Source organism: Sipha flava, unplaced genomic scaffold, assembly GCF_003268045.1.
Source record: "Sipha flava isolate LNK unplaced genomic scaffold, YSA_version1 242_pilon_pilon, whole genome shotgun sequence".
NCBI classification, from domain to species: Eukaryota; Metazoa; Arthropoda; class Insecta; order Hemiptera; family Aphididae; genus Sipha; species Sipha flava.
The window spans coordinates 444-14,494 of record NW_020272890.1 but is presented as its reverse complement, the minus strand read 5'-3'; the positions used below and the strand labels follow the sequence as shown (position 1 = coordinate 14,494).

Sequence of the window (14,051 nt, the reverse complement as noted above, 5' to 3'; positions counted from 1 at the left end):
CGCATATTTGTGTATTTTTTATAGCTATAAGTCTTATTATGAGTAAACTATTTCTGTTATTGTATCCCAGTGTCAAAGAAATCATATTAACGACTTTCTTTTTATACTAAAATAATCAATTATAATTTATGAAATTTAGATAATTATTTTTAGATTTTTAATTTTTCTTTTATACAGAAAACATTAGGTCAGGCGCGTATACAAAGGGGAGGGAATTCCTCCCTTATACTTTAAGTAGAACCATATCGGACGTATGTACTTAAAATATTTAAAAATTTAGACGTAAGAAAAAGACTGTACAAATCAACATGCGTAACGAATTATGGCAGTAACTCACTTTAGTAGCTTCCCCCCTTTTTTTATTTCTAGATCCACGCCTACATTAGATAACTTAATTTAAAAATAATTATTTCATTATAATTAATTAATAAATTACATTATATATTTATTCAAATATACGATACATTAAATAGTAAAATACATTTTTTTTTTTTGTTCTATAAAATATAAAATATATTAGATTGTATAAAATATTTATCCTACACAAACTTATCCGTATAATTATTTTCTACTTTTACAGACCGTCAAAAGATATTTCATCTCCTGTTCACTCCATCAACATTAAATCAGTTGTAAATCAGTACATGTTGCGGATAACTGATCTGGAAGATAGACTTAAGCAATCTGAGGATGAATTAAATCAAGCAAATTCTGAAAAAGAGCACTGGAGTGGTGTAGCTGAAAGAAGACTTAAAGAAATGGAGCAAATGAAATCTGAAGATGACTCAAAAGAAAAAGATGCAGAAATTATTAGACTTAATGAAATAATAATTGGATTACAAAACAGAAAAGATACATTGCCAGTTCAAAGAGATCGATTAAGAGTAGAAATAGATAAAATGAAAAAGAAATTGAATGAATATGAAAGACGTGAAAAGGAAGACAAAATCGAAATACAAAAGTTAAGACAACAAATAATTTACCGGTATTAATATTTTTGAATAAATATTATTTTTTCGACTAAAATATTTATATACATTTTTATCTTAAGGCCCTCCACTGGAGGAAAACGAGACGAGACTGTATCAGTAGTTAAAGAAGAAGGACTGATAAAAAAAATTAAAACATTAGAATTACAACTTGATGAATATAAAAAAAAAGAAGAACAAAACAAGATGTTACGAAAATTAAAGGTTTACATATTAATGATTTTATTATGAAAATTATTAGGCACTATATCTTTTAATGTTGTATTTTTAGTCAGATGAACAAGTTGGTAAGTGGGAAGTTAATAAACGGCGTCAAGTATCATATGAAAAACTACAAAATCAATTATTAGAAATGACTAGAGAATGTGATTCATTTCGTTTAACTAACCAGAGACTAAGAGATAATTTAACTCGAATAGAAAAAGATAGAAATGCTCTGGAACTAAAACTTAAATCAGCTAATGGTAAATGAATAACTTGATATGATATTTATAATAATACATCATTTTGAATAAACTATTGTTAGCTGCGGCAAAATCGTGTGCATTGGAAAATAGTTTAGTCGATCAACTAACTTTAGAAAAAGATAGACTGTCTCATGAATTGTATACCCTGCGTACTGCTAAAGAAATGATGGCGGGTGGTTCATCACTAGCCGAAGTTGTTATCGAACTTCGTCGCAAAATTTCAACATTGGAGTTATTGCAGAAAGTAAGAAATTATACTAAGTCGTAAATAAAATTAATACATTTAAATAAATATAATTAATCGATATAAAATAATTTAGGGTGGAAACAATGCTTTAATTAAGGAAGTGGAAATGCTAAAAGATAGTAAAAGTAGATTAATGAAAACTAAAGCTGTTCTTGAAGAAGAAAATAATAGGCTAAAAAAATTAGTTGACCGATTGCATTCAACAGATAATTTGTATGGTTTTAAAATAATAATTTATTATTTAACGGAATAGTATTGATAATAATGAAAAAGTAATTTTAGGAGTGGTGTATCCAGTTTAAGTTCAGATAGCGATTATCCTGATACGGATAAGAAGCGTACAAAAAAATTAGAACGCTTAGTGATTATGTTAAGAACTGCTGTAGATAAACTAAAAGAAGAAAATAAAAACTTATCTCTTGAACGTGTAGTTACTAATACTGATGACAATGTAAGTGTTTAGATTCATAATAATTTAATTAATTGTTTATCTGATATAATATATATTATTTTATTAGTTATTATTAGGCCTGGGATTTATATATATAGTATGTAATAAAAATCGCTATATACTCGTATGTGATAAAAGAAATGAAAATATGGTGTATTAAAAATCATTACAGAAAAAAAAATTTAAATAGCTTTGCAAATGACAAATAATGACTTCAACAGAGGTAATGGGTGCAAATTTCATACATGGGATATCTAAATGAGCTTAGTCGGCAATATTACCTTATTTATTCCGCAATGGATATCTCTTATCAATTTTAGGCAGTTTAAACCAGGATTATTATTAAATACACTGTGTATATTTTACTTTTACTGCCACTCCCAATGGTCCTTGTACTTATTCTATGCATTTTACTTTTTCTTCTATGAGTCCTAAGCTTTGAACTTAAATCAGTTTTCTTGTTTCTAGTTGTTTTATTGTATCCTCCAAAAATCCAAAATTAACAGATTTATAGAATAAATTGAGTTTAATATCATTTTTGTTTAATAGTTTTTTCGCTTTTTGAATAGAAACTGCTGAAGTAGGATCAAACGTTGACACAACCTCTTATTTTTTTAAAATTTGTTTATATATGTATATTGACTCATGATCAGTATTTCAAAAGCAAACATGTATTAACACGTTGAAAAAAAATCAAATAAAATAAAATAATATAAATAATAATAATAATAATAATATAATCAAATAAATCATTACCGATTGTTTATCGTGGTCATAAATCTCGAACCTATATCGACCGTAGATTAAGTTCAATTATTATTATTTTATTTACGTTATTTTGGTAACATGGGGAAATTTTTTGTATTGAAAAATACAATCGTATACTTATAATTAATATATTAATAAATTAATAGTTGTATGTGAACAAATTTTCAAAATATGTAGGGAAAAAGGTATTATATTTTTATTTATTATATTTAATTTATTATTTCTCTTTATGAAATATGAATAATACAAAATAGCAAAATGTTTGCGTAAGTATCATAAAATTAAAAATGTTTTTATACTTGTAGAGTTATGTGGAAAAATTGCAAAGTGAACTTCAGGCTACACAAAGCTTTTACTTGGATGCTAGTGAAAAATGTTCTCAATTAGAACAACAATTACATGACTATCGTTTACAGCATGAAGCTATTTTGACAGAAAATGATAATTTAAAGAATCAGCTGGAAAAGAAATCTTCATTATTGAACAAAACAAAGACAATGTTACAAAGAGCAGCTTCCAGAGAACAACTGCTAATAATGGGACCTAGCAATCAAAGATTAATTAATAATACTACTTTAATTGATTAATTATTAATTTACTGTTCAGTTTTTCGCTGTTTTTTTTTTTTTTTTTTTTAATAATTGATAATACATTTTCATTTACCTAAACTGTGTTCTTACACTTCATTTAACTTTTATGTACATTTTTTTTACTCTTTGAATATTTTTGTAATATTTTTATATGTAAATACATATTGCACATAATTATTTTAAAAAATGTTTATTAAATAATTTATAAACACTAAAAAAACAAATTTTTAGTCATAAAATATAATTATGGTTTAATGGAATGAAATAAGAATAATATTAATATAATATAATATTAAGCTTAATAAATGCATTGGAAAAATAATATCAGTTAAATGCAGACACTTAACGCTAAAAAATAGACAGATTTTCAGGTATTATTATAAAGTAAGATTATGATATATATTATGAGATACTGTCATTATACTGGGATGATATTTTCTAATGGGTTCATTTATTGTTTTTATAAAATAGTATTTTAAAAATAATATTAAAATGATTGAATAGCAAACCGTTTTAACATCATCATATAAACGTGATTTGGGTGAAGAATAAAATGTTTTTTTTTTTAAATTGATTGATTATTATTGTTAAATTAATTTGATTTCTTTTAATTTAAATTAAATTTGTTGTATTGTGTTACCGTAACAACTTGGCTATTAGTTTTTATGGTGTTTGACAATAGGTTAGGGTTATATGTTTTAGATTAAAATTAATTTTTTTTAACATTTTTTAAAACTTTTATAAAAGTTTAGATTTGATTTTTATGTTGTAAATATTATTGTTTTTAAAAGCTTAACACTGCATGAGATTCAACACTTCCTCTCCCAAAAAGAAGGTTTCTTAACCATTTAAATACTGGACAACGGCCCTGCAATGACTAGGGGCCTAGGGCTTACGATAGTGTTAATCCGGGCCTGCGTGTGACAGGCTGGAATACTTACCACTATACTACCAAGGAGTCTGTTAATTTATAATATTATGCCAAGATGTCATGATAAACACCATACACACAAATTAAATTAAGTTAAAAAAAAATAATAAAAATCAAATCAATTTAATTAAAAAGAATAATATATTATTTTACATTAATAATAATAATAAAAAAAAATCTAATCTATGATAATTAGCTACTCGAAATTTTCATGATATGTTTGATATATTTATATATATATTAACTTATTATAATAAATGATAAAAGTGCCAAAAAGTGCATAGAGTAATAACCATGTATGTTACAATTATGACATTGTCAGTGATCCGTAAAAATTATTTTCAGTTTCCAGTTTATAATTGTACATTATTCTTAAACAAATGTTTTTCATCGTATTTGTAATAAGTTTTTCATTTTATATGTCTGATGAAGGAAATAAGAAAGTTGTCTAAACATAAAATATAACCAAAGACTTATAAAAATCTTTATATATCTAAGAATGTTATATAAGTACTATATTTTGTAGATACATTTATGTCCTGGTGGTTCCTATTGATTAGTGATTACTCATGTCACATGACGGTACGATACATCTTGTGACAGCATCGTGTTATCACCACTAACAGAATGTATTTAGCGAGGTCACCAGTTTAATAACGTGATCACGGGGTTTTGTTGTATGGCAGTTTTTATTTCCAAAGATATATAATATATGATGTACAATGGATGTGTGTCTGAGTTAGGTGGCACAATAGTCGCGTACGACGGTTTCGAGCAAGGACAGATACGCGACGCAGAATATAATAAAAAGTTGTTCGACGGTAGAGATGTTAGGCAACAGATGTCGAGTCGGTGCGCGGTCGGTTGTCGGTCGAGGGTGGTCTTGAGACAGACTTTGCAAAAGGAGCGCATTAGAAAGAGTGACGAGCTTCGAGTCCGTTGGCATATAAACATAGTGTACATTGTTAGAGAACCCAATGAAAATACTGTTCTATGATTGGCTCTAATCCTAATGGATTAGATAACCTTCGCTATCAATTATCTGTTATCAGTTATTAAATTTGATAAATCACCGAAATTATATTTTCAAAAAATGAGCCGTCACAGCACAGTGGTTGGGAATCCCTGATGTACACAATGCTTATATGCCGATCGGCTCATGGAGGTCGCTCGAGTGACGGAGTGTAGGGGCAACGGCAGTATCGCCACCTTCATGGCAGTGTTGTGATGGAGCGTGTGGAGGTATGCCACAATCTTATAGATAACAGTAATAACAATCAGTGTGATAACATTGTGCAAGTTAGTTATGAAAATTAATAAAAATTTTGAAATATTTCTAAATCCTTTTAACCTATTTTAACTAATTTGACCATAGTCGCATATAATCACTTTCCTTTTTCAAAAGATTTATGTCCGATTTAGATTAGTGTACGTTCGTGAAATGGCTTGCAGAAATGTCACCGTTCACAATTTGTCAAAAGTTGTCAGATATTTTTCGCAAAAAACCGCCGAACAAGGTAATAGTATCATACATCTTTAGTTTAACAGAAGACGGCCATAATGTGACGGCGTTGTACCTATATTTAACTGTCGTCATTTTGTTCCAGTTACATTTAAATTAAATTTTTGCCATAATTCCTATAGGATATTTAAGTAGCCAATGGTTGAAATTAAATTGTGTTGTACAATTTATTTTACATTTTTAGAATCAAAATTTGTTTCAAAGATGGGATTTTTAAAGGGAAAACCATTATATTTAGACGCACAAGCAACGACGCCTCTTGTAAGTATTGATATAGATATTCAGAACAGGTTGTAATGTTTATCCTCAATATTACAATATACTCTACACAGATAAACTGTTAAATTTGAAGACCCATCTTGTTTTTCAAACTTCCTCTTTGACTATCTTAATTGTCTATAGCTAATATCCTTAACATTTATTTTATTTTAGGATCCTAGAGTTTTGGATGCTATGATGCCTTATTTGACTTACAGTTATGGAAATCCACATTCTCGTACTCATATGTATGGTTGGGAGAGCGAAGAAGCTGTTGAAACAGCTAGACAGGTATTTATAACAATTTAACTACAATGACTTTTATAAAAATGTTGGAATTTTTCTAGCACATATCAGATTTGATAGGTGCCAATTCCAAGGAAATCATTTTTACATCTGGAGCAACAGAATCAAATAACATGGCCATTAAAGGAATTGCACGTTTTTATGGATCAAAAAAACGACACATCATCACTACACAAACGGTAGATACTTGAAAGCTAAATTGTATTTTATTATATTATAATTATTTAAATTTTATTTGTAAAACAATAGGAACATAAATGCGTTTTAGATTCTTGCCGTGCTCTGACAGGTGAAGGTTTTGAAATTACGTATTTACCAGTTAAGTCCACTGGTGTAATTTCTCTTGATGAATTAAACTCTGCAATACGCCCAGATACTGCATTAATATCTATTATGGCTGTAAATAATGAAATTGGCGTTATACAACCAATTAAAGAGATTGGTAATTTTATAAAAATATTTAAAAATTAAAATAAATATATCATTATTTTTTTACAGGTGAGCTTTGCAAGTCAAAAAATGTATTTTTTCATACAGATGCAGCTCAAGCTGTAGGTAAAATTAATATAAATGTAAATGAGCAAAATATTGATTTAATGTCTATAAGTGGTCATAAATTATATGGACCTAAAGGTAAGCAAATTAATATCATATATTTATATATAAATATATTACATTTTTGTTAAAGGTATTGGAGCATTATTTGTTCGACGACGTAGACCAAAAGTTTTTTTAGAACCTATCCAGAGTGGTGGTGGTCAAGAACGAAATTTAAGAAGTGGAACTGTTCCAACACCATTAGTCGTAGGATTTGGTGAAGCTTGTAGGATAGCTAAAAATGAAATGGCGGTTAGTAAAATATTAATATACTTTATGATTTCTCATAAGTATAACTAAAATAGGGACAAAAATATAAGATCTAGAGGGTGGGTGGACTGATACAATATGGATAAATTGTTCATAAAAATTTGAAATCGATGTATTGGTTTAAAAAAAAAAAATCTAAGGAAAATAGGATGGGTGAATCAGATTAAAAAAAGTTACTATTACTATTTTTATAATGTATAATTATCTAATCATTTTGTAATCAAGTTGTTTAAACAAGTCTCTACTGTTATTATTTTGAGTTACAATTAAAAAATATTTAATTTTTTCAAAACTGATCAAATACTGGTGAATTATGTTGTTGTTTTTATTAGTTTTACTCAATTATCTATAAAAATAATAAAAAATTTGAAAAATCACCTCTTCATTATATCAAATAAACAAAATTTGTTGTATAAAACCATCCCATCTGTTTATGATTGAAATTGTGGACGGACAAAAAAAATAGTTATAACTTATCATACTAAAATCATTAGATTGTTCCATTCAAAATCTAAAATTAGATATACTCAACTTATTATGTACTTACTATGTATTTATATGAAGTTCTTAGTATAAGTACTCATGTAAATATATTTTTTAAATTTAGTATGATCATGCATGGATGACAAAACTTTCAAATCTACTTTTTGAAAAAATTACCAAGGCCCTTCCAAAAGTAGTTCGTAATGGTGATGATGTTCATACTTATCCAGGCTGCTTAAATTTATCATTTGCATTTGTTGAGGGAGAATCACTCCTTATGGCCCTCAAAGATATTGCTTTATCTAGTGGTAGTGCTTGTACTTCTGCATCTTTAGAGCCTTCTTATGTGTTGCGTGCTATTGGAGCAGATGAAGACTTAGCCCATTCTTCTATTAGGTAATGTAATTTTTCCTTCAATATTGAACCAAAAGCAATTTTTTTTTTTAAAAAAATTTGTGTTATCTTATAGATTTGGATTTGGACGTTTTACAACTGAAGATGAAGTTGAATACACTGCAGAAAAATGTATAAAACATGTAGAACGACTACGAGAAATGAGGTAAGTTATTCAAATTAATATATGAAGTGATTTTCAATTTAACCTTTATTTCAATTTTAGTCCGTTGTGGGAAATGCATCAAGATGGTATTGACATAAAATCTATTAAGTGGTCTCAACATTAATTTGTGAACAAATCAAATTTCATTAGTGATAACTAATTAGATATGTCTGTGATTTGTAATTATTAAATTAAAAATTATACACTTTATGTACACTTAAATATGTAACAATTGGCTATAGATTAAATATAACAAAACATAATAATAAATATTGAAAACTGCAATTAAATATCTTAATCATAAATAAAATTATACATGTCTTTAAACTATCTATTTATTTTCAATATACATATTACATTATGAATGTAACTGGTTTTGAAATCCTCTGATATATTTTTGAAGTTTTGTATTAATTATCCATTATAGGTTTAATTTGTTGACAACAATATAATTAACATTGTGTTACAATTATACAAGATATATATTTAATTATATTATTTATTATTTATTATTTTAATTATATTATATTATTTAATTATAAATTATATAACTAATAAGTAATATTATCCTAGTTACACAAAATAATAATATACCATATATATCATACAGTAAGAAGTCTTGAGTAGTTAAAAAAAAATGAAGGCCCTTTATAGACGGGAAAGAACTTTTTCAATCCTCTACAAAACAAAGAACTGATAATTATATTATATTAATTTTTATCAGTATTCTGAAATTGACTTTAAAATATTTATATTATGAATTAGACTAAAATTAAATGAGAATATTTATTGGGTAGTTATTTGCTTGGATATAAGAAATTAGGTTAACGATAAAATAAATGCAATGAATGGCAAAAAGAAATAATCAGATTATTAATAAGGTATTTTATTCAGAGAGCAAATTTTGTTCTCTGAATAATATACCTTATTTGTTTATTATGTTAGTATTTAGTAGATCATGTGTTGTCTCAGTTCTTTAATATTATTGATTATGTAAAAAGTCCATATAATAATATTCTAATAGTATAACAAATACAATTATTAAATAATTCCTAATGTTTTACATTTATAAATATTAAATACGACATTTATGTTATATTTAATGTTAAAAAATATTTTAAAATGTCTTGGTTTTATTAATTTATTATATAAATAAATAAACAAATATTTTATATATTGAAATAAATAAATACTTAACCTGGAGAGTGGTTTTCATTGATTTTCTATATTCCTGATAATTAATTTTAATTTGTAACTAGTCGTACTTTACAAATAAAATAATACTCCAGGTCAAGCATTTGTTTATTTATTTATAAATTAATTTACGAATATTAACCATTTAATAATTTTAATGTTAATTTTATTTTTTATTTCATTACCTATTTATTAATTTATTTAATATTTAAGGAAACATAAGAAGAATACATTTTTGCTTTGTCTTAGCCTAATTTCACTAAACATATTCAAAACAATTAAACTAAATTATATTTTATTATTACCAGTATGATCAAGTCACATTATATAAATATTTAATATTTTAATTTAATGTATTTTAGTATAAATTCAATAAAAAAACGTCTGAAAAATATATGTATATTTGGTTTAATTAGCTTATTTCATTACAAATGTTGCACTTTCACAAAACCTATAATTTTAACTGATACAGTGTTGAATTATCAAGATTACACTGTATTTTGAAAATGCATGTTAACAACACTTACCTAAATTGTATAATAGTTTTAAAAGTACAATTCTAATAAGTACATTTTTTAAATATATACAAGTTTAAAAATTATTATGTAAACAATTCACATTTATTTTTTTAATTTCGCAGTATTATTACTTAATGTTTTAATTAATTATATTAAATATAATTTATGATGTGTTTACATTTTTTAGAGGTTTCCTATATGATTATTTAACTATAAAACTCACAACTATCTAACATCTTTTATCATTTTGAAATAAATATTTTATATTTTATTAAAGACATTGTAAATGCTTCAAAAATATATAATTTTAAACAGTAATGAGATTCGGCGTTGTTTCATCAGTTATATGCTTACGTCTTGGTTTTATTACATTCAAAACATTAACTAATGTTGCTAAACGACCACTTAATACATTTTCTGGTTCTTCAGCTAGTTTTTCAACAGATGAATCTAAAAATGAATTGAATACAAATTTGGTTTAAAGGCCAATAAGTTCATATAAACTTTCATACCAAAATCGGATGATTTAGGAGACTTTTTTAAACTCGGTGAAGTTGTCTTATTTGATGACAATATTTCATCTGATTCTTCCACAACTACTCCTTCATTGGTTGTTATTTCAAGCTCTGTCTGAAGTCTTTTTAAGGCTACACATTTTAATCTTCAAATTAACACTTATCTAATACAAAACATAAATCATGGTTAATACCTTTTAACAGGTCCATATTGTCCATTTCGGTATCACTCAATAAACGTAATTGCTTGCAAAATTTTGTAGCAATTTTATGACGCACAAAATCAGCTTCTATTTCTTGTTTAGTTCTTGGAATTCGAAATCGTACACAACAACACATAAACACCACTGTAAAATTTATAATTTTAAAATAATTTAAATTGTTTTTGTATTAACAATAGAGTAATAAATACCCAATGTAAAGAATACAGTCATAATGAAAAATAGAATATGCCAAACACGATAACCATTGTATAGCTGTGACTCTAGCCATTTATCATCAACTTTCAATATCTGTAGTGGATCTAGAGTAGTTGTCGTTGAAGAAGAAGCATTCATAGGTATTTGCTTATTCTAAAGAATTTACATACTGTAAATGTTGTTATAATTATTTGTATTAGTAGTATATTTATTCTTTTATTCATACATTTAAAATAAACAGTGATAGTAAAATATTTAATCTATTTATATTTCTATAATTTTTTGTTAACAGGTTATTATTAATAAATACTTAGTTTTCATACATTGTCATTGATTTAATAGTTTAAATAATGTGTTTTTTATGAAATTTAAACTGCATTTTTTAAATTACACTATAAAAAAAAAATCTATTTAGGTACATTTCAAAGATTTATTATTTTTATTATTAATTGCTCTTTATTTAAGAATTTATTTTTATTTATTTTTTCATATTTTGGGATAGTTAAAAATATTTTTTGTTATAAAAATGTTTATGCATTGTTAACTACATTTGTAATTCTAAGCATGGCTTAAAAGAATAGAGTTATAGTGGGGTAATGAACACAATATAGTTGGTTGGAAAATATTTTTTTAGGCCCTTTATTATTAAATAAGTATGTAAGTTGGAAAAGGTTAAACTTATCTCAAACTATTGAAGTATTTATTAAATCCTTAGTCCCACCTTTACTTTATAATTCATATCATCTCTATTAAGATCTTTATTTTCAAATTCTGGGCAGATCTTTAAATTTATTGGTTTTTTAACAGATTTTATTTTGAAAAAAAAACTTGCTAATAATAAATTACCACCAATAATGAAATAACTGTTTAAAAGCCGTAATTAAACAAAAAGGCAAATTATTTTTAAATTTGTTCAGTACCTAGTTCAAATTTTAGCTAAAGTTACTGTAAAATTTTAAACATAAATTAAATTTGTGGCTGTGATAAATACTTAAGGTATATATTGAAATAAAACGATCAACAAAAACACTAAAAATAAAATTCTAGTCATTTTCATAATCAGCTACCTCCACTCAATCGTTTTCAAAAACAACAAAAATAAATGTTTACCCTGCATTGGCGTCATTTTTGTTTTTTTCTAAATTAGGACAGTCGGCGTGCACCTTTTAAATTACCGGCTCGACGGCTCATTTTACCAAAGTACCTACCGATTAACGTGAGAGGAAGGGGACATCAAATCAGTCCAAAAATATGATTTGTACTTTATACATAAGTACATGTCTCATTTTTCTGATTTACAACAAATTTACATTATTATTTGTAAAAATCCAACTGGTGTTAATTCTAATAAATAAATAAATAAATGTCGATTGCTTTATAAAAGACGTAATTATATTTTTATGATGTGCTGACTAAGGAAATCTAGATTGCGGCGAGTGCATGAGTTCCCCCCCTCTCAATGACGCCACTGTTGTTTTATATTTAGTCTTTTGTCAAAACTTGTTACAAATACCATAAAATATATTTAATAATAGATTACCTGTGTAAATAAATCCTAATAAAATATTTTACTTGTTATTATTATAACTCGTGCACCTACCTATTTGGAAGTATAAAAATTAAAATTCCATTTAGAATGTTTATTATTTTTATTAATTCGAGTAATATTGCGAGTCTCTAAGTACATTTTAAAATAGTTTTTAAAAATAACTAAATTTCTAGTCGAACTTAATATTCTAATATCCGAAACCTAATTTAGTTTATATAATTTTTGGATAAATTTTGATTGTGTAAAAATAATATTTTATTTAAAGCGTATATAGGTACATACTCAATTTATTCGATAAAATGTTCCAATTATAACGAAAATGCTTTGAAGACTCGCAATATTTATACAGCTTATTTAAGTAGATCGCGCATTACAACTAAAAGCTATTTTTGTATAAACAATTTAAAATGTTTTTTTAGTTGCTTACGTAGTTTAACGACAAACAACTTTTAAATTCAGTTTGCCGAGACATTATCCTTGTTCGTGGTCAGTCAATGTACTAAAGGTCCTGTATCTAAAAACACTAGCACCACACCCATTTATGATGGTTTTAATTTTGGTGTACAAACAATAAAGGCAATGACACGCAACTTACAAAGTCACAAACATGCCACACCTTAACACCGATGTAATACACAACCCGTAGATTTATCACAAATGTCAAATAATAAAAGAAAATTAAAAGTTATTAAACCATATCTTAAATTACGTTATTGTTGGTTTAATAGATTGGATATTACTTTGAGTCTTGAAAAGGTAATATCAGATGTCGGTATTTCACAATTCGAATTTTATAACACTAGCGATTACCAGGGCCGGCTCAAGGTGTAGGCGAAGTAGGCACTTGCCTAGAGCGGCACTTTAGTAGGGACGGCATTTTCAAAATTGACTCGTACATTATTTTTAGTTCTATCGGTGTTTTTTAAGAAAAATATTTAAATTAATTCGTTCGTAAAAACCACTTACCTATATAATAAAATAATGTTGTCTAAAGTTATTATATTACTTCATATTATGCCTGGTTTACACGATGCGTAGTACTTGTCATTAGTACTTGTCACTCGCACTTGCACATTGCATGTAAATAGAAAAAATAGTGCTTAGTATTAGTAAAACCGGGAGTGCGAGTGAATAGAACGCCGTTCTATTTACTAACAAGTAGCTACCCCCTCAACGACTCTACTCGCGGTTGCACTCGCAACGTGTGACCACTGATTAGTATCAGTGCTTAGTAATATTTGTGCTATCACGTGTAAGGCGCATGTTGCACACTATTAATTGTGATAATTCTTATTTCAACTTCTAGTTCATCTATGACTGATGAAATTATTATGTTTGAATTGTATTTCAAACTTTGTTATACGATACAACAACGGTTCATTATATACTTCTTCACGACTTAATTGATCTTGAAGATT

General features: G+C 26.4%; 3 protein-coding genes across 8 annotated transcripts in view; 2 read left to right on the top strand and 1 right to left on the bottom strand.

The window, feature by feature from the left end:
* Positions 1-3,620, top strand: part of LOC112684167 (golgin subfamily B member 1-like) — a 30,892-nt gene extending 27,272 nt beyond the window's left edge. For 2 of the 3 annotated variants that reach the window (XM_025555521.1, XM_025555523.1), the window contains 7 exons: positions 581-985; positions 1,052-1,193; positions 1,261-1,453; positions 1,516-1,700; positions 1,777-1,916; positions 1,977-2,154; positions 3,228-3,620. In XM_025555521.1, the coding sequence (XP_025411306.1) occupies positions 581-985; positions 1,052-1,193; positions 1,261-1,453; positions 1,516-1,700; positions 1,777-1,916; positions 1,977-2,154; positions 3,228-3,509 (1,525 nt within the window). In that variant the 3' untranslated portion in view covers positions 3,510-3,620. The remainder of the gene's footprint in view (positions 1-580; positions 986-1,051; positions 1,194-1,260; positions 1,454-1,515; positions 1,701-1,776; positions 1,917-1,976; positions 2,155-3,227) is intronic. The other variant, XM_025555522.1, reaches the window with a different exon arrangement.
* Positions 3,621-5,602: 1,982 nt separating this feature from the next.
* On the top strand, positions 5,603-8,686 carry LOC112684154 (cysteine desulfurase, mitochondrial). Of its 4 annotated transcripts, none has more exons than XM_025555507.1 (11): positions 5,603-5,685; positions 5,866-5,960; positions 6,150-6,226; positions 6,398-6,514; positions 6,571-6,708; positions 6,779-6,971; positions 7,028-7,162; positions 7,218-7,378; positions 8,004-8,275; positions 8,349-8,438; positions 8,499-8,686. In XM_025555507.1, exons 2-11 carry the CDS (start codon positions 5,885-5,887, stop codon positions 8,560-8,562), a joined length of 1,323 nt encoding a protein of 440 aa, XP_025411292.1. In that variant the 5' UTR covers positions 5,603-5,685; positions 5,866-5,884; the 3' UTR covers positions 8,563-8,686. The 4 variants fall into 4 exon arrangements, with proteins under 4 accessions (XP_025411292.1, XP_025411289.1, XP_025411288.1 ...); XM_025555504.1 differs by having other exon boundaries at positions 5,682-5,742; XM_025555503.1 differs by lacking the exon at positions 5,603-5,685 and having other exon boundaries at positions 5,749-5,960.
* A 1,640-nt stretch (positions 8,687-10,326) lies between these two features.
* On the bottom strand, positions 10,327-11,237 carry LOC112684163 (the record flags this gene model as incomplete). Its single annotated transcript, XM_025555518.1, is given in 4 exon segments — positions 10,327-10,600; positions 10,663-10,797; positions 10,860-11,012; positions 11,078-11,237. Coding segments are annotated over 4 exon segments (591 nt in total), but the record flags the coding sequence as incomplete, so codon positions are not given.
* Positions 11,238-14,051: the final 2,814 nt, after the last annotated feature.